This window comes from Hyperoodon ampullatus, assembly GCF_949752795.1.
Source record: "Hyperoodon ampullatus genome assembly, chromosome: 5".
Taxonomy (NCBI): domain Eukaryota; kingdom Metazoa; phylum Chordata; class Mammalia; order Artiodactyla; family Ziphiidae; genus Hyperoodon; species Hyperoodon ampullatus.
The window spans coordinates 98,741,488-98,757,866 of NC_136918.1; the positions used below are offsets into that span (position 1 = coordinate 98,741,488).

The 16,379-nt window shown below is 33.8% G+C and overlaps 1 protein-coding gene across 2 annotated transcripts in view; it reads right to left on the reverse strand.

Annotated features, from left to right (window-relative positions):
- Nucleotides 1-4,139: 4,139 nt before the first annotated feature.
- TBC1D23 (TBC1 domain family member 23) overlaps nt 4,140-16,379 on the reverse strand; it is a gene marked incomplete at its 5' end in the record, with an annotated part of 62,669 nt that continues 50,429 nt past the window's right edge. The window contains 6 exons of one of the 2 annotated variants that reach the window (XM_079704687.1): nt 4,140-4,310; nt 5,119-5,313; nt 6,775-6,910; nt 9,813-9,901; nt 12,996-13,040; nt 14,526-14,665. In XM_079704687.1, the coding sequence (XP_079560813.1) occupies nt 4,229-4,310; nt 5,119-5,313; nt 6,775-6,910; nt 9,813-9,901; nt 12,996-13,040; nt 14,526-14,665 (687 nt within the window). In that variant the 3' untranslated portion in view covers nt 4,140-4,228. The remainder of the gene's footprint in view (nt 4,311-5,118; nt 5,314-6,774; nt 6,911-9,812; nt 9,902-12,995; nt 13,041-14,525; nt 14,666-16,379) is intronic. The other variant, XM_079704686.1, reaches the window with a different exon arrangement.

Consider the following 16,379-nt stretch of genomic DNA (forward strand, 5'->3'; position numbering starts at 1 on the left):
TTAACAAAAATCAATTATATTTCTCCACATTAGCAATGAACAATCTGAAAATGAAATTAAGAAAACAATTCCATTTACAATAGCATCAAAAGGAATAAAATACTTAGGAATGTATTTAATAAAAGAAGTTTAAGACTTGTACACTGAAAAACTATAAAACATCATTGAAAGAAATTAAAGAAGACCTAAATAAATGTAAAGACATCCGGTGTTCATAGATTAGAAGGCAGTAATTTTAAGATGCCAATAATCCCCAAATTGATTTACAGATTCAATACAATACCTATCAAAATCCCAGTTTTTTTCAGAAACGGATAAGCTAATCTAAAAATTCATATGGAAATGAAAAGGGCTAAGAATAATGAGAAACTAAGAAATAATCTTGAAAAAGATCAAAGTTGGAGAACTCACACTTCCCAATTTCAAAAGTTACTACAAAGCTATAGTAATCAAGACAATGTGTTCCTGGCATAAGAATATATTTATAGGACAATGGAATAGGAATGAGAGTACAGAAATAGAACCTCACAGTTATGGTCCACTGGTCTTCAACAAGGGTCCCAGACTATTCAATGTGAAAAAAAAAAATACTTTTTTCAACAGATAATGCTGGGACAACAGGATATCCACATGCAAAAGAAAAAGTTGGACCCCTACCTCATATTCATATACAAAAATTACTCAGAATGGATCAGTGACCTAATTAAAAGAATTAAAACTATAAAGCTTATAGAAGAAAACACAGGAGTAAATCTTCATTACCTCTGATTAGACAACTGATTACTTAGATATGCCACCCAAAGCACCAAGTGACAAAAAGAAAAATAAACTGGACATCACCAAAACTAAAAACTTTTATGGTTCAAAGGACACCATCTAGAATGTGAAAAGAGAATCCAGAGAATGGGAGAAAATGTATCTGACAAGAGATGTGTACCCAGAATATGTAAAGAACACTTACAACTCAACAATAAAGACAAATAACCCAATTTAAAAACAGGCAAGGAATCCAAATCAACAGTTCTCCCAAGAAGTTATACAAATAGCCAATAAGCACAGGAAACTCAACCACCATTTCATTAGGGAAATGTAAATGAAAACCACGAGATACCACTTCACGCCCTAGGATGGCTATAACAAAAAAGACAGGAAGGCAAAAAAAGCAAGGAAAGAGAGAAACTGGACCACTCATACATTGCCAGATGGAATGTAAAACGGTCAAGCTGCTCTGGGAAATAGTTTGGAGGTTCCTCAAAAGTTAAATGTAGAATTTAACATATGACAGAGTAACTCAGAGATACCCAAGATAATTGAAAACATGTCAACACAAAAACTTGTATGTGAATATTCAAAGCAGTATTATTCTTAATAGCCAAAAAGTAGAAGCAATTCAAATGTCCATCAATTAATAAATGAATATAAAAAATGTGATGTATCCATACAATAGAATATTATTCAGCCATAAAAAGAAATGAAATTCTGACAGATGCTACAACATGGATAAAGCTTGAAAACATCAGGCTAGGTGAGAGAAGCCAGACACAAAAGCCACTTACTGTATTTCTTTTAATATAAAATGTCCAGAATAGGCAAATCCATAGAGACAGAAAGTAAGTTAGCGGTTACTAAAGGCAGGAGGGAGTGGGGAAGAGGGGAGCGACTGTTAATGTGTGTGGGGTTTCTTTTTGGGGTGATGAAATGTTCTGGAATTTAACAGTGGTGATGGTTGCGCAACTCTGAATATACTAAAAACCACTGAATTGTAGACTTTTCAAAAGGGTAAACCTTATAGTATGTGGATTATATTTCAATAAAGTTTTTTAAGTTCAAGATGTTAATGGTAAAGTTGAGATATTACTTTCATCACACATTCAACCTATGGAGTTGGGTCTCCCCCAAGTCAAACTGTCAAATTTTAAATAGAACTGTCAACCTATGGCAGTTAGTTTAGTATGTTAGAATATCATGCTAAGGAGTTTTAATGGTCCTGTATGAAACATACCAGTGGCAAAATGGTTGAGTATATATCAGTAAAAATTTATCATCTCTACTAGAAAACATGTTTTATTAATGGTGGACAAGTGACATCAAATATTACATAGGGGATTAATTTTACACCTTAATAAGCAATAATAATTCCCAGGGATTGGGGAGAGATGAGGGGTACTTTTTCTTTTCACTCAATTTCTTTGAGCCTTGTTTTTCTCATCTTGAAAATACAGAAAATACCAACCTCATAATGCTGCAACGCCTGCAATCCTTAAGGGTCCACGAGAGGTGGATATCCCAGAGTGAATTCTAGTTCTCTGGTTATCGGGACAGTGAAGGGAGGATAAGCTACATAAGTGCCTAATACAATCAATGAAATGTCTTTCCATTTGATATACATGACTAATAACTGGGCTATTTCAGATGAGAAAACTGAAGTTCAGATGAGTAGCTCAAGGGAGGAATTTACTACATGTAGAATGTAATGTAATTAGTTTTAAACTACCTCTTTCCTCCTCCCCATCTAGAAGAACAGAAATAGGAATCTAATACTTTCAAACCTAAAATCTGAACATTTAAATTCCACTGAAAGGATAGCCCTCAATTTCCTAATTTTGTTGTATCCGTAGAGATTTACAAATGGGGGGAAAGGGAGAAAGAGAGAGGGAGAGACACACTGTCCTTAAGAACAAAGTTTTGAGCAAACTGTACTGATTTATTTACAATTGTAATTTATAAAGAGTAACACAAATATCTTTACACTAATATGAAAGAAGTCCCATGGCTGAAGTGGGCAAAAAATGAGACTTCAAGACATTTCTAAAAGGGGCACCAAAAGAAGGGAAAAAATGCAATACAACAGTTGTGGGGAGAGTTATAAATATCAAGTATTGCACCAGGTGCAATTTCATGCAAATGTCTTCAACCACTCAAACTTTATTATTTAGATATTAGAATAAAATATCTTGAACTATGCCTTTTTTTCACTTGATTTCCATTAAGTAAATTAAAATAACTGGCTGTAAACAGAATACATCTAAATATTTCTATCAAGCCCTTAGAGACAATCCATTACATTTTAGGACATAGCAGGTTGTGAGGATTTGCTACTTCCCAATTCCATGGCCTCAAACGTGTTCCTGGATTTCTTTCACCAAATGTGTCTAATATGAACCTCAATGAATTAAACTGAGAAAGCTGCAAAATAAAGCAGACCACTTTTCAGTTTTGTCATATTAAGAGACTAAAAATCATTTCAAACCACTGGAACTTTAGTAAGAGAACAAAAACCAAAGAAGAAAAAGAAATTTCAGAAAGTGATGATAAAAACTAGTTTAGACAGCTCTCTGATTATTTGGCTTTTCTTTAGGTGGATAATAGTGTGGTCACAGACATAATCTCACTGAGGATAAATCCATGTGTACTCAACACCTGTTTTGAAACATTCTAAATCAAATATTCCTCTTGTAACAAAGACCAATGACATTTTTAAAGATACAAGTCAGTCCCCCAAGTGTTAATTTTAATCTTAACATGCCTACCTACTTATTATAATGCTTTTAACTGCTCCTTAGAGACAATAAGGATGAAGTTTAGTATCTGAAGCACTAAGTGTTCAAACTATTAGCTAATGGTGCAAAGATGACTTAGAAACTGATGTTTCAACATTTAACTAGCTGGTCTGCATTTGAGTTGGCTGGAATCTTCATCCATTGCATTAAAAAAGATTTCACTCTTTTTAAGAACAGAAACAGCAAGCTAATTATTAATCTATGTAATACTTTTTAGTTTCTGATACTGCTCAGTGGGTAAACCTAAATGTAGCAATTAAAGGGGTCTCTTCAACGAATTCTATCTCTAATTTTCAGTGAAGACACTGCAAATATATATGTGTATGGTTGTTTTTAAATCTAAACTGATGCATGTTCCCTTAAAACAGCTCTTCAAAACAGAACTGCATTCTGCACCCTTAGTTCATAAGGGCACAGGGTCAGTTACTTCAAAGTCATTTAATAACTGACCTTTATAAGAAATCATTTTACAAAACCAAAAATGCAAAAGAAAATTTTAAAAAAATTTAACTTTCCAGAGATTGATTATAATAATTTACACCTTCTTAGACTTGCTATTCAAGCACCCCCATACACAAATGAAAGTCTCCGGTTAGTATTCAGTCAGGAAAATATGTCCATATTTCTCTTGGTTGCCTTAATTTCTTTTGAAATAATTTTCTTTTATATTAACTTTCCAAAGCATCCAAAACTTTCATGATCTGTTGTTTTATGGCTTTGGTAGCATCTCCTGCATTTGGAATCAAATACCTATGGGGGAAAAATATATATATTAATATAGAGCCTTCTGTTCAGGACTCAACTTAGATATCACTTCCAATGGGGAAGTAACCTACAAATCAAGCACAGATGCCCTCCTATGTACGCCCCATCACTTATTTCAACATATACTCAAAAGAGTTATTTTTAAAGAAAGAAAATCTAAATGCAAAAGCAAGGTGATTTTTCATATTGCATAGAGCAAGGTGGAATGAACTGGAGATCTGGAGTCAGGAGGGCTATATTTGGTTCTAACACAAGTGTGAAGATCTGGAAGTCATTCAACCCCTCTGGGCTTCACATTTTTACCTGTAAGATTAAAGATGGTTTAGCTTCGAGAGCAGTGTGGTCTATGGCCCTTGTGCCGGTCCATGAACTGTTTGTCACTGGTCCACAATGAGATAAGGAAGAACTTATACCAGACTGTAAATTAACTACATCATCCAGCACACTGCTTACTTCGCTGATAAGTTTTTAAAACAATAATTTTTTGATGAAGGAAAATACAAGCTCGTATTTAATTGCAAACCAGCATTTAGTGTAGCACTGGTGTAGATTATTCCTAAAGACCCTTCTGTCAAAAAGCTTGTGAAATTAGCTACTGCACTTAATGAAATCATGTGCTAATGGCTAAACCATATATTACTACAAATTTGTAAGAAAAAAGATAGCGAGAATACTAATAAAAATGGTTCAAGTATCCTGTTCCACCATCCATTCCCCAAAATAGAGAAACAAACCATGTTTAATAATGAACTAATTCAGTAATTCAGATAACATCATCCTAAGAAAATCTTACCTTTCGATTGCCAAGATTTCTATTCCTGAAGTGCTGCTGTTTCCATACTTGAAGGTAATTAGCTCAGGATGTTTTTTTTTGGATGTTATTTTAACCACAGAATTTAGTGCTTGTCGAGACTGTATATAAGCCAATCCTTTCCGTGAAAGAATCTCCCTTAAACAGTACATATGTGTTGCAGTAACCAACAGATGACTTGAGAGGGACAAAAGCATTAAAAAAAACAAAAAGAATTTAAAGAAATGTCATTTAAAACAGCTATTACTTCAACAGCCCCAATTATAAAAAATGTTTAACTCCAGATGACATTACTTTTGAGTTAAAAAGTGAAGGCAAAGGATCGTCTATAAACAAATAAGCTACCTAGTAACAGCTTTTAATTTTCCTTTAGTTGTATGCAAAATTAATGTTTTATTAACAGATAATCCTGTAACTGTTTAAGAGCAAAAATTAAATTTAATAAAAACTACAATTAGAAATCATTAAAATAATAAATTTTTAGAATCTATTCTATATGGTATTTGGAATATACTACCTTTCAGACTTTTAACAGTAAACTATCCTCATTCAACATACCATAACATATACTTTATGTCAAAGACCACTAAGCAATACCTGGGCTGCCTTACATATTTAATAATATTCTGTAACTAGATCCTAAAGGCAAAATAGGGATAGAATTATTAACACACACACCCTGCTTTATGTCTCAGCTCACTTTTAGTATAGTGATAATACTCGCAGACTTTTATGAAATACAACAGGACAAACATCAGATATCCAGAATGTGGGACATTCTGCAGAACAGTTGGCCTAGGCTCAGAAAGGATTCATTCATCATGAAGAAAAGGGGGAAGTGTAGTGAGGGAAGCAGTACTGTTCTACACTGGGTGAGACTAAAGAGAGATAACAGGCAAATGCAATGTGTGAAACAGGACTGGATCCTGGACCAGGAAGAAAAAAACAAAGACAATAAAAGATACTTTAGAGACACTGAAAAATTTGAGTGTGTTCTGTATGTTAAATGATGTTCATTAATTTTAAAGTTTTTAAAGATGTGATAGTGCTACTGGAGTTGTGGAGGAGACTGTTCATATTCTTTGGAGATTTATGCTGAAGCATTTAGGGGTAAAGTGTCATATCTATAAGCTTTTTCTGAATGGTTTGACAAAAAGAAAGTGTATGTGTATGTGTGTATGTATATACAAATATAAAGAGAGAGATAGGGTAGTGTGAAAAAAAGTTAAAAGCTGGTGAGTCTGAGAGAGGCTTATAAAGATATTCAATGTACTATTTCTTCAACTTTTGTTTAAATTTTTCAAAATAAAAAAATTACATTAGAAATATTTTTTTAAAATCAAGACAAATAATACAAGTTGACAGAGGGAAATTATATCTCATTGTGTGTGTGTGTGTGTGTGTGTGTGTGTTTTGCTGCACTGCACGGCATGCGGGATCTTAGTTCCCTGACCAGGGATTGAACCCGTGCCCCCTGCAGTGGGAGCTCAGAGTCTTAACCACTGGACCGACAGGGAAATCCCCAGGAAATTATATCTTATTGTACTTGGATACATAAAATTTCTTTTGCAGCTACCTTTTATACCATTACTTCCTTAAATTCAATTTTACTTCTGAAGAAGGTATTATAAAAAGTACCTAGGAAATATGTGTCCACTTTCTTTCACTTCTTTACAAGGAAAATGATGCTTGACGTCTGGCTTGTTTATCCAAGTCTGAATGTTTACAACCTCTTTTCTATCATCATCTGACATTGAAGAACTGTCAATTTCATCTATAAAGAATTATGTTAAAAGTGGGTATCACCAACTTTAAAAATGATACATTTTTTAATAGCCTGAAAAAAACTTCAGTAGTATTTTAAATACACATGTTGGAAAAAAAACAATTCTAACCAAGCTACTATATTTCCTTATGCCACTGGTACTACTATAAAAGCATTATAATGAAACATCACTCTATATGTGTGAAAATACTGAGAATATACTTTTAAAATATTAAACTATGAGGAATTTCAACTTTTTTGATTTATATAACATAACTCTAATCTATGACTAGTCTGTCGAGAGATGGCAGAATTGTCCAATAATAATATTAGCATCTATCTTGAGGGCAAAGATGGCAGAGTTCTTTTTCTCTTGCTGGTTTCTTTTTTTTTTTTATTGAAGAATAGTAGATTTACAAAAGTATATTAGTTTTAGGTGTACAACATAGTGATTCAATATTGTTCTAGATTGCACTCCATCTGCAGAGTTGCTGGTTTCTGATTTTTTTTTTTTTTTTTGCGGTACGTGGGCCTCTCACTGTTGTGTCCTCTCCCGTTGTGGAGCACAGGCTCCGGACGCGCAGGCTCAGCGGCCATGGCTCACGGACTTAGCCACTCCGCGGCATGTGGGATCTTCCTGGACCGGGGCACGAACCCGTGTCCCCTGCATCAGCAGGCGGACTCTCAACCACTGCGCCACCAGGGAAGCCCTGGTTTCTGATTTTAAGGAAAATAACAACAACAAAAAAATCCATGCTGGGATAGACAAGTAAAAATCTATTTAGTGGGATTTTTTGTGAGAGAAATATAAGACATTCTAGTTATTTTGTTTTTCTAACTTAACAAAGGGGAATTACACTCCGTAGAGTTAATAATTGTAGATATTCTTCTCTTTGCTTTTTAAGAAATCAAAATATAAAGACATAATAAAAAAATGAAATCTCACACATCTATTCACTTCTATTCATTTCTGCCCAGTCACAACCCCCTTTCTTCCCCACTAAGAAAGAGTGACTATGTGAATTTGGTGTCTCATCTTTACTTTTAACCCAACATGAATATTCTTAAATAATATACAGTAGTGTTTTGCATTTTAAGTAAAATTTATATAAATAGTACACTGTTCAAATTGTATTCTTCTGCAACTGCTACCCTACTCCCAACATTGTAAAATTTATCCATGTTGACACACATAGCTCTAGTTTTCTTATTTTTCATTACTGTGCAATTTTCCAGAGTGTAAATATATATGTGTATATATACATGTATGATATGTGAAATATACCATCATTTATTCATCCATTTCCGTCTTCCCTTTGTTAACGGAATAACAAATATTTAGAGAGAGATAGAGACTGACAGGTAACAGGAAAATGGCAAAAGAGGGGGAGGAAAAAGGAGAAAAGGAAACAATTACAAATAGCACACAGAAGTGCATGAAACGGAAGATAAAGAATAGCTAGAGGGCTTCCCTGGTGGCGCAGTGGTTGAGAGTCTGCCTGCCGATGCAGGGGACACGGGTTCGTGCCCCAGTCCGGGAAGATCCCACATGCCGTGGAGCGGTTGGGCCCGTGAGCCATGGACGCTGAGCCTGCGTGTACGGAGCCTGCGCTCTGCAACGGGAGAGGCCACAGCAGTGAGAGGCCCACGTACCGCAAAAAAAAAAAAAAAAAAAAAAAAAGAATAGCTAGAGAAGGTGTTGGGGAAAAATCTGTATAGAAATAAAATACAATGTACTGATTGTTTTACTATAAGATAAAATAAAAGAAGAAGTATATTTTTGGATTTTATATACAGGAATATAAAAATTTTGTGTAGGAGAAAATAAAAATTCTGTGTATTTGCTTCAAAAAAAAGAAATAACATATAGAAAATTACATTTACCTCAATGCAGTTTTCAGGAAGTTGACTCTGTAATATCCATTAAAATGTCAAATGTGAGTCCCTCTAATCTGGCAATCTTACTGTTAAGAATTTACCCTCTGGATATACTTGCAAAAGTTAACCTAGATATATGCATAAAGATAGCCACTGCTATTTGAAACAGAAATAAAACTGGAAAACTACCAGTGTCAACTGGGAGAAGAATGATTTAATTATGGTATGTTTGTATAATAGAAAGAGAACAGAATGATTTAATTATGGTACGTTTGTATAATAGAAAGAGAATTGTGAAGGTATACAGGCTGAGGTGGAAAATATGAAACATATATTACTAAGTGGAAAAAGCAAGATGAGATTTGGGAGTATTTTTTTCTTATTTTGTACTTTTACATACAACATATACTTTACATACCATACATATTTTTATATATTTTTTTCTAACTCAATACACATTAATATTAATTATGATTACTTAAGCAGGGTAATCTGGGCAGTGGGATTATGAACCAAAGTAATAAATTATTTTTTAAAATATAAAGAAAGACAATCACAGAGGATAACAAACTTCCCTGGCATAATATCCCCATCTTGTGGCCCTTTAGGCTACTGCCTCCAGTTTCAAAAGGCTCTTTTCAGATGTCTCAATTTTGGAATTCCCCAAACTTCGGCCCCACAGCCCTCAATCTCCTACCCGGGTGGATCAGGGGGATTTAAATCCAATCCCATGGATTTAAATACTATTTATACACTGATAATTCCCAGATTATCACCAGCTTAGACTTCTCTCCTCAGCTAAAGACTCCTACAATCAACCGCCTACTCAGCATTTCTATGGCATAATTTAAGATGTTCAAAACCAAACTCTTAATAGAAAAACTACAGACTCTCCAGTCTCCTCTACAGAATCTCACTGTGTCTTTTTTTTTTTTTTTTTTTTAAGCAGTTGTTCAGCTACTCCCAGAATTATCTCTATAATCACTCCTGGTGCTTGAAGAAAGCAGTCTATAAATAAGTGTATTGCTTATACCTGTGTCGTATTCTTCTTCATCCCCAATGCTGAAAACAGGCTTTACACCACGGTAAGGCTTTCCCACTCTGTCACTGCTGCTCACATGCCTATATTCAAAGAATTTTAGGAGGGAAATCATCACTTAAGTTACCAAAGATTTTCACCAAGTATCGTTTGAATATTAAAACAAAACACAAATGTTCTGTGCGCCCACCATGTACCACCCAGTTTCAGGAAAGCTATGTTAAGGAAATTGAAACAAGATAAGGAAATTGTTAGCAAAAGTGGCATAAGGTCTTGGGTATGCGGAATGTTTTCAAATCTGTAAAAATTAAATTTTAAACAATTTTAATGTTCACATAAAACCAATGCATTGTGAAGTTCCTTAACCTCTCTGTGCTTCTGTGTCCTTATCTGTAAAATGGCGGTAACAATATCTACCCTTCCTGGTTACTGTGAAAATTAAATCAGTTAGGACTTCCCTGGTGGCACAGTGGTTAAGAATCTGCCTGCCAATGCAGGGGACACGGGTTCGAGCCCTGGTCCGGGAAGATCCCACATGCCGCGGAACAACTAAGCCTGTGCGCCACAACTACTGAGCCTGCGCTCTAGAGCCCGCGAGCCACAACTACTGAAGCCCGCGAGCCTAGAGCCTAGGCTCTGCAACAAGAGAAGCCCGCGCACCGCAATTAAGAGTAGCCCCCGCTCCATGCAACTAGAGAAAGCCTGCGCGCAGCGACAAAGACCCAACGCAGCCAAAAATAAATCAATAAAAAAATTAAATCAGTTAATATTTGGTAAAGCTCTTAGAACAATGCCTGGCATACAGCAAGTGCTACATACATGTTTGTTAGACAAAACAGTTTACAAAACCAAGTATTCAAATTCCAGTAGGAGTGCCTAATTCTCATATGGGTACAAATGTCTTAAGGTTTTTCCTCCCATTTTTTTTTCATTACTGTTTCTTTTGTTTCAACAGAAACTAAGATGCTACTTCTTTTACATAAATAAACCATGAAAATGAATTTGCCTTTCACTTTCAAGTGACAGAAACATAAACATGTAAACTCAAACTTAGTAAGTTCTGCAGGAAGTATGACCTCTCTTTTTTAATATAAAAATCAATACCTCATTACTTTTCAGGTAACCTCAAATAAACCAATAAGTAAACTTAAAATATTTCGACAAATTACCACATGTTTCTGGAGAAAGAGTATTGTATTATTTGTAGAATAAGGTTCAGCTAAGATAATGTATGATGAAGGAAAACTGTGGCTTTTTTTCCTTGTCATGTATCGAGAGTTCAATGTGGAAAAAAATCAAGTTATGTGTCTTTACTTAGTCTTAGAATTCAATTTTTCCAGAAGACAGAGATCAAATCTGTATTTTAAATGATTCCTTAATACATATCATCAATAAAAATCAAGACCTAATTTTGTTAAAATACGCTTAAATCTTTATTTCTCCCAAAACAACATTCCTCAACAGAAAACCAATGAGAGTTGAGTATATAATAGAATTATAAATTAGATTAATCAATACACTGCTTACAGTTTAAGTTATAAAATCATTTGATTTTTATGATAAAGCATATCTAATGTAAAATTATCCTATAAATTATCAAACTATGCTCATTAAAGAAAATGAAAGAAATAATTCAAATACCTATGAAACTCAGATTCAGCTTTCTTAAAACAGGCAAAGATAATATAGCTTTGTGTAACAATACTTTAGTGCCGTCTAGATTATAAAATTGTACGAGATTAAGTTATTGGTGCTCTCCTGATATTGAAGTATAAACTGCTATAACATAGAAAGTAACAAAGATAATGTCTACAGTAAATGCTTGAACCAGAATATAAGTGACATCCAAAAAAAAAAGCTGGACCTCTTTTTAAAAAGCAGTATATCTATGCTTTTTTAGCAGAAACAAAATCTACAAGAGTTTGACTAGATTTTAACCTGATTTACTGACCTCAAAAACCAACCCAATTTATTCTAACTTTTCACTAAGCTCTATTTTCAAAATAGATATATCTGCCTGTGGACTAGAGAAGATAATTTGAATGTGTAAAAAATTATTTGCGATAAAACTTGGGAGTTAAAATTAGACTAATTCAATGGTCCTGTAACAAGAGAAAACAGCAAGTTGATTCACAAATAGATTGTAATTTTAAAAGAAGCAATCTCCTTTAAAATTATAAAATTATAATAGAAACTCTGTAATTGGCATTGGCCAACTCTTATCCATAAGTTCAAAGTAAACTATTGTTAAAAATGCTACTTCTAACTCACTGAAAATATTGAAATGACCTGCTAAAAAAGTCAACTCCATTATTCCGAAGCTTAACTTACATTCAAAGTATGATTAGAATTTCTTTTTAAATGTTCATAGGGATTGCTATAATTGATATTCAAATTCAAATTGCAGAAAAATCATGAGTATAAAAACTGTAAAGCCATACAGTATAATGTTCTTTTGTTTATCCTAATTGAAGATCCAGTAGATTTCTAAACTTTAAACCTATGGAATCTAATGACAAGGACCCCGTTTTATTGGGGTCAGAGAAGAGATGGATTATATTTTAACATGTCCTCCATGGCCTAATTTCTTTCAAGGAAAAGCAAAGGTAGAATCTTAGAACTATAGTTTGTTGACACCAATTTATATAATGTTAACTCCCCAACTTAAATACATACATCTTATTAAGAAAAACCTAGCAATATTATAAAACTACATGGTGTACATAGTGTACATGAAATAACAAAAAATTTGAACCACAAACTGTGCGTTTTTTCAGATGCTGTAATTTTCCCTACTGTTAGAGCACAAGAGTAAATGATCTCCAAAGTTAATACCCTCCTAACTCTAAGACTACATATTTTCTTTGTTTCACCTTCCTCTGTCTCAGAATAAAAACTGCAGATTTTATGAAGTTGTTGGGTTTGGATGTACTTGATTTTCATCTGAGGAATGGGAGATATAAAGAAGAAGGCAAGGAAAAAAATTAATATGATCGAGCAAAAAACCAAAAGGAAAACATATCAGCATCACACACTCCTAAAAGCAGAATGAGAAAAGTTTAGCACTTGAAACAGCTGCATGAAATTTTAGCCAAGACAACATGAGGCTTATAGACAGCATGACACATGCTAAAGGAAAAGGATGGTCCAGTAAAGCTGCTCTACTCATTGGCTTACCGCTCGGTACATGTTCTGTCTGGCCAAGGAAGATTGAAAGACATTCTATAGCAAATTGAGGCAGAGGACAGAACAATATGATTATTAAAAATGCAAAAGCTTTAAAACAAAAATATAGTATAATCAGTTTTTCTAACCCATAGGTTATATTAAAAAAGAATGTTTTGATCATCCCAAGTACAAAGAAAAATGAAGAAAAGCCAGTTTCAAGTGATTCTTTAACAAAGAGAAAAGTCTTTTCAATTTAGAATTATCACTAGTTCATTTTTAAATAAATTTTAAGTTCATGCTACAAAATGTACCAATAATAGTACCCTAGGGCTTCCCTGGTGGCGCAGTGGTTGAGAGTCCGCCTGCCGATGCAGGGGACGTGGGTTCGTGCCCCAGTCCGGGAGGATCCCACATGCCGCGGAGCGGCTGGGCCCGTGAGCCATGGCCGCTGAGCCTGTGCGTCCACAGCCTGTGCTCCACAACGGGAGAGGCCACAACAATGAGAGGCCCGCGTACCGGGAGAAAAAAAAAAAAAAAAAGTACCCTAATTGAGAATGCACTAACTAAAAGTAATTTTAAAAATAAGGCTTTTGAAAGCAGACATAATTTTAATGAGCAAAAAAAACCTTTCAGCCTTGATAAAACACTTTAACATTAGTCCATTGTAGACAAGGTACAATTTTTTTGGATTAGTGAAAATAATCTATATCTTCTTTGCTATTTACTAAATGGGAAAAAAAATCTCTGTATGCATATGTACTTTATTTAATAAAGTGAAAAATAGTAAATGCCTTATATTCAGTTCTTAAAATCAAATACTTCAACTTTCCTAGGGTGCTGCAAGTTAGACATGAGAGTGAAATTAAATACTATAACACATTTCCAAGATCAGGCTTGCTTAGAAACAAATTTCACGCTGGGATTATTAGGAAAAAAAAACATACTGTGCCCTCACAGTTCCAGTAAGAAACAATATAACAGACATTCTTAAACTTATTATTTGTTAGCTGGATACTTCATTTGTAATTGGGAAAATAGGGGTCACACATGCTGTGAACAAAATTCTATGAAGATCTGAATTCTTAAAACTTTACAAAAACAGGTTTCTGCTTGATTTAGTATGACCAAATTTTCTAGGTTTTAAATTCCTGAAGCAGAGAAAGAGATTCCTGCTATGAGATTACTGCACTTAGCAGATGATTCCCAACCATTTGACATGTGGGAAGCAGCTGCTATATGAAGTGTCATACACATAATAGCATTGGAATAATTTTTTTCTAATGAATGGCATGAAGGGGCAGAATTATTACTTGCCTCCTATTCTGAGCAGTGGGAGAAGAGAGAGTCATCTTTATAGTAAAAGTTTATAGCAATAAAGAACATCTCTGTGATGACAATGAAAACTGGAATAATCTAATAAAAAAATGTAATTTATGATCCTTTTCTAGAGCATATTCTATTCAACTAACATTTACTGTTAAGATACTTTTCTATAGTTTTAATTACTCATCACAAATTCATACTGTATAAGCAACTCACCGGTCCACAGGAGTTGATGTATTCTCAATAAAACTGATAACTTTTTCCCTGACATTAACGGATTTTGTCTTCAAAGCAACAGTCATTTTATTTACTAGTGATTTCATTCCTCTATCATTTGAGCCATTACAAGATTCACCCTGAAAAAAAGAAAAACAAACAACAACTTACTGATGGATTAACTGCTCTCCAAATGATTAGCAAGATACACTACTGCTAAAGGTTATCTAGATGCTATGTCCTGAACTGGGTGCACCCCCCCGACCATAAATTCGTGTGTTAAAGTTCTAATCCCCAGGGTACCTCAGAAAGTAACTGAATGCAGAGATAGGGCCTTTAAAGAGTAAACTAAGGTTAAATGAGGTGGGCCCTAGCCAACATGACTGATATTCTTACAAGAAGAAGGGGATACATCAGGGATTCACATGCACAGAAAAAAGGCCATGTACCAACATCACAGGAAGGTGGTACTCTGAAAGCCAAAGACAGAGGCCTTAGGAGAAATTAAACCTGCTAGCCCTTTGATCTCAGACCTTTAGCCTCTGGAACTATGAGAAAATACATTAAGCCACCTAGTTGGTTGTATCTTGTTATGGCAGCCCCAGCAGACTGATATACTGGGTGAAACCATTTTAGGAATGGAAGGTAGAAATGAAAAATGAGGATATGTATTACATACATAAATGTGTGGAAGCTGAAATTACCTTATTTATTCAATAAGAAATACAGTTACTGACCTTTTCTTAACTCAGATTACTCTATAAAGATAAGCAAAATTATAATCAGAATATCATTCATATAGCTAAATTTTTAAACGTTTATTCCTTGTAAATTTTTGCTGTTTAAAATATTATTACTTAGGCCTTTAATTTCTCAAGAAAAGTCACTCTTATGTACCTAGTGTAATAGATGTGAGTATAATTCTTGAGTTGTATATAATTGCTCCTTTATACCCTACAGGGGAAGCTGGTAGTAGATGTCAAAAGTTTTTAAATGTGCCTATCTTCTGCTTATTAATTCTTCTTCAGAATTTATGGGGAGGAAATAATCAGAAAATGCCCTACGATTTAGGAACTATTTGACGGAAACCTATACTGATACTAAAAAAAAAAAAAAAAAAAAAAAAGCATTTAAAAATACTAGAAAATGCTCATATGTTCAATGAGAAAGCAGAAAATAAAACTGTATGTACACTCTGATCGCTACTTTTAAAATACTAAAAAAAATATGCATTATAAAAGATTTAAAGAAAATATTTCAAACTATGAATAGCTGTTATCCATGGTTGGGTTATAAATAATTTTGATTTCTTTATATTTTTCATATTTATATATGATGCTACAATGAACATTATTTTTATTTTTAAGAGAAATCATTAACTAAATAACACAAAAATCATGTTCCCATTGTCATATCCAAATTCAAAACCAAATTAAACTGACTGTGGAAATTCTTTTGTACTTCTGAATGTAACACATCTTTAAGACAGTTATCTTTAATAGCCTCGATCATTGTTTTTCAAATCTGAAGATAAAAAGTTCAATACAAAGACTATCCAAAGCTGTGGACAGGAATATAAGTTAGAATAATGTTTTTTGGAGGGCAATTTGACAATAATGCAGAATTCTAAGGATTTTGACATGTAATCTTCTGATCACGTTATTTCACTTCTAGGATGAAATAATCATGTCATATGCAAATATATTACTACCAAACTTAATTGTAGTAGTGTATATAATAGAAAAAGACTAGGAACAATGTAAATATTCAACAATAAGGGGACTAACTGAACACATTATAATACATCCATACTATTTAGATATTTAAAATGAAAACAGCAAATACTTATTAAAT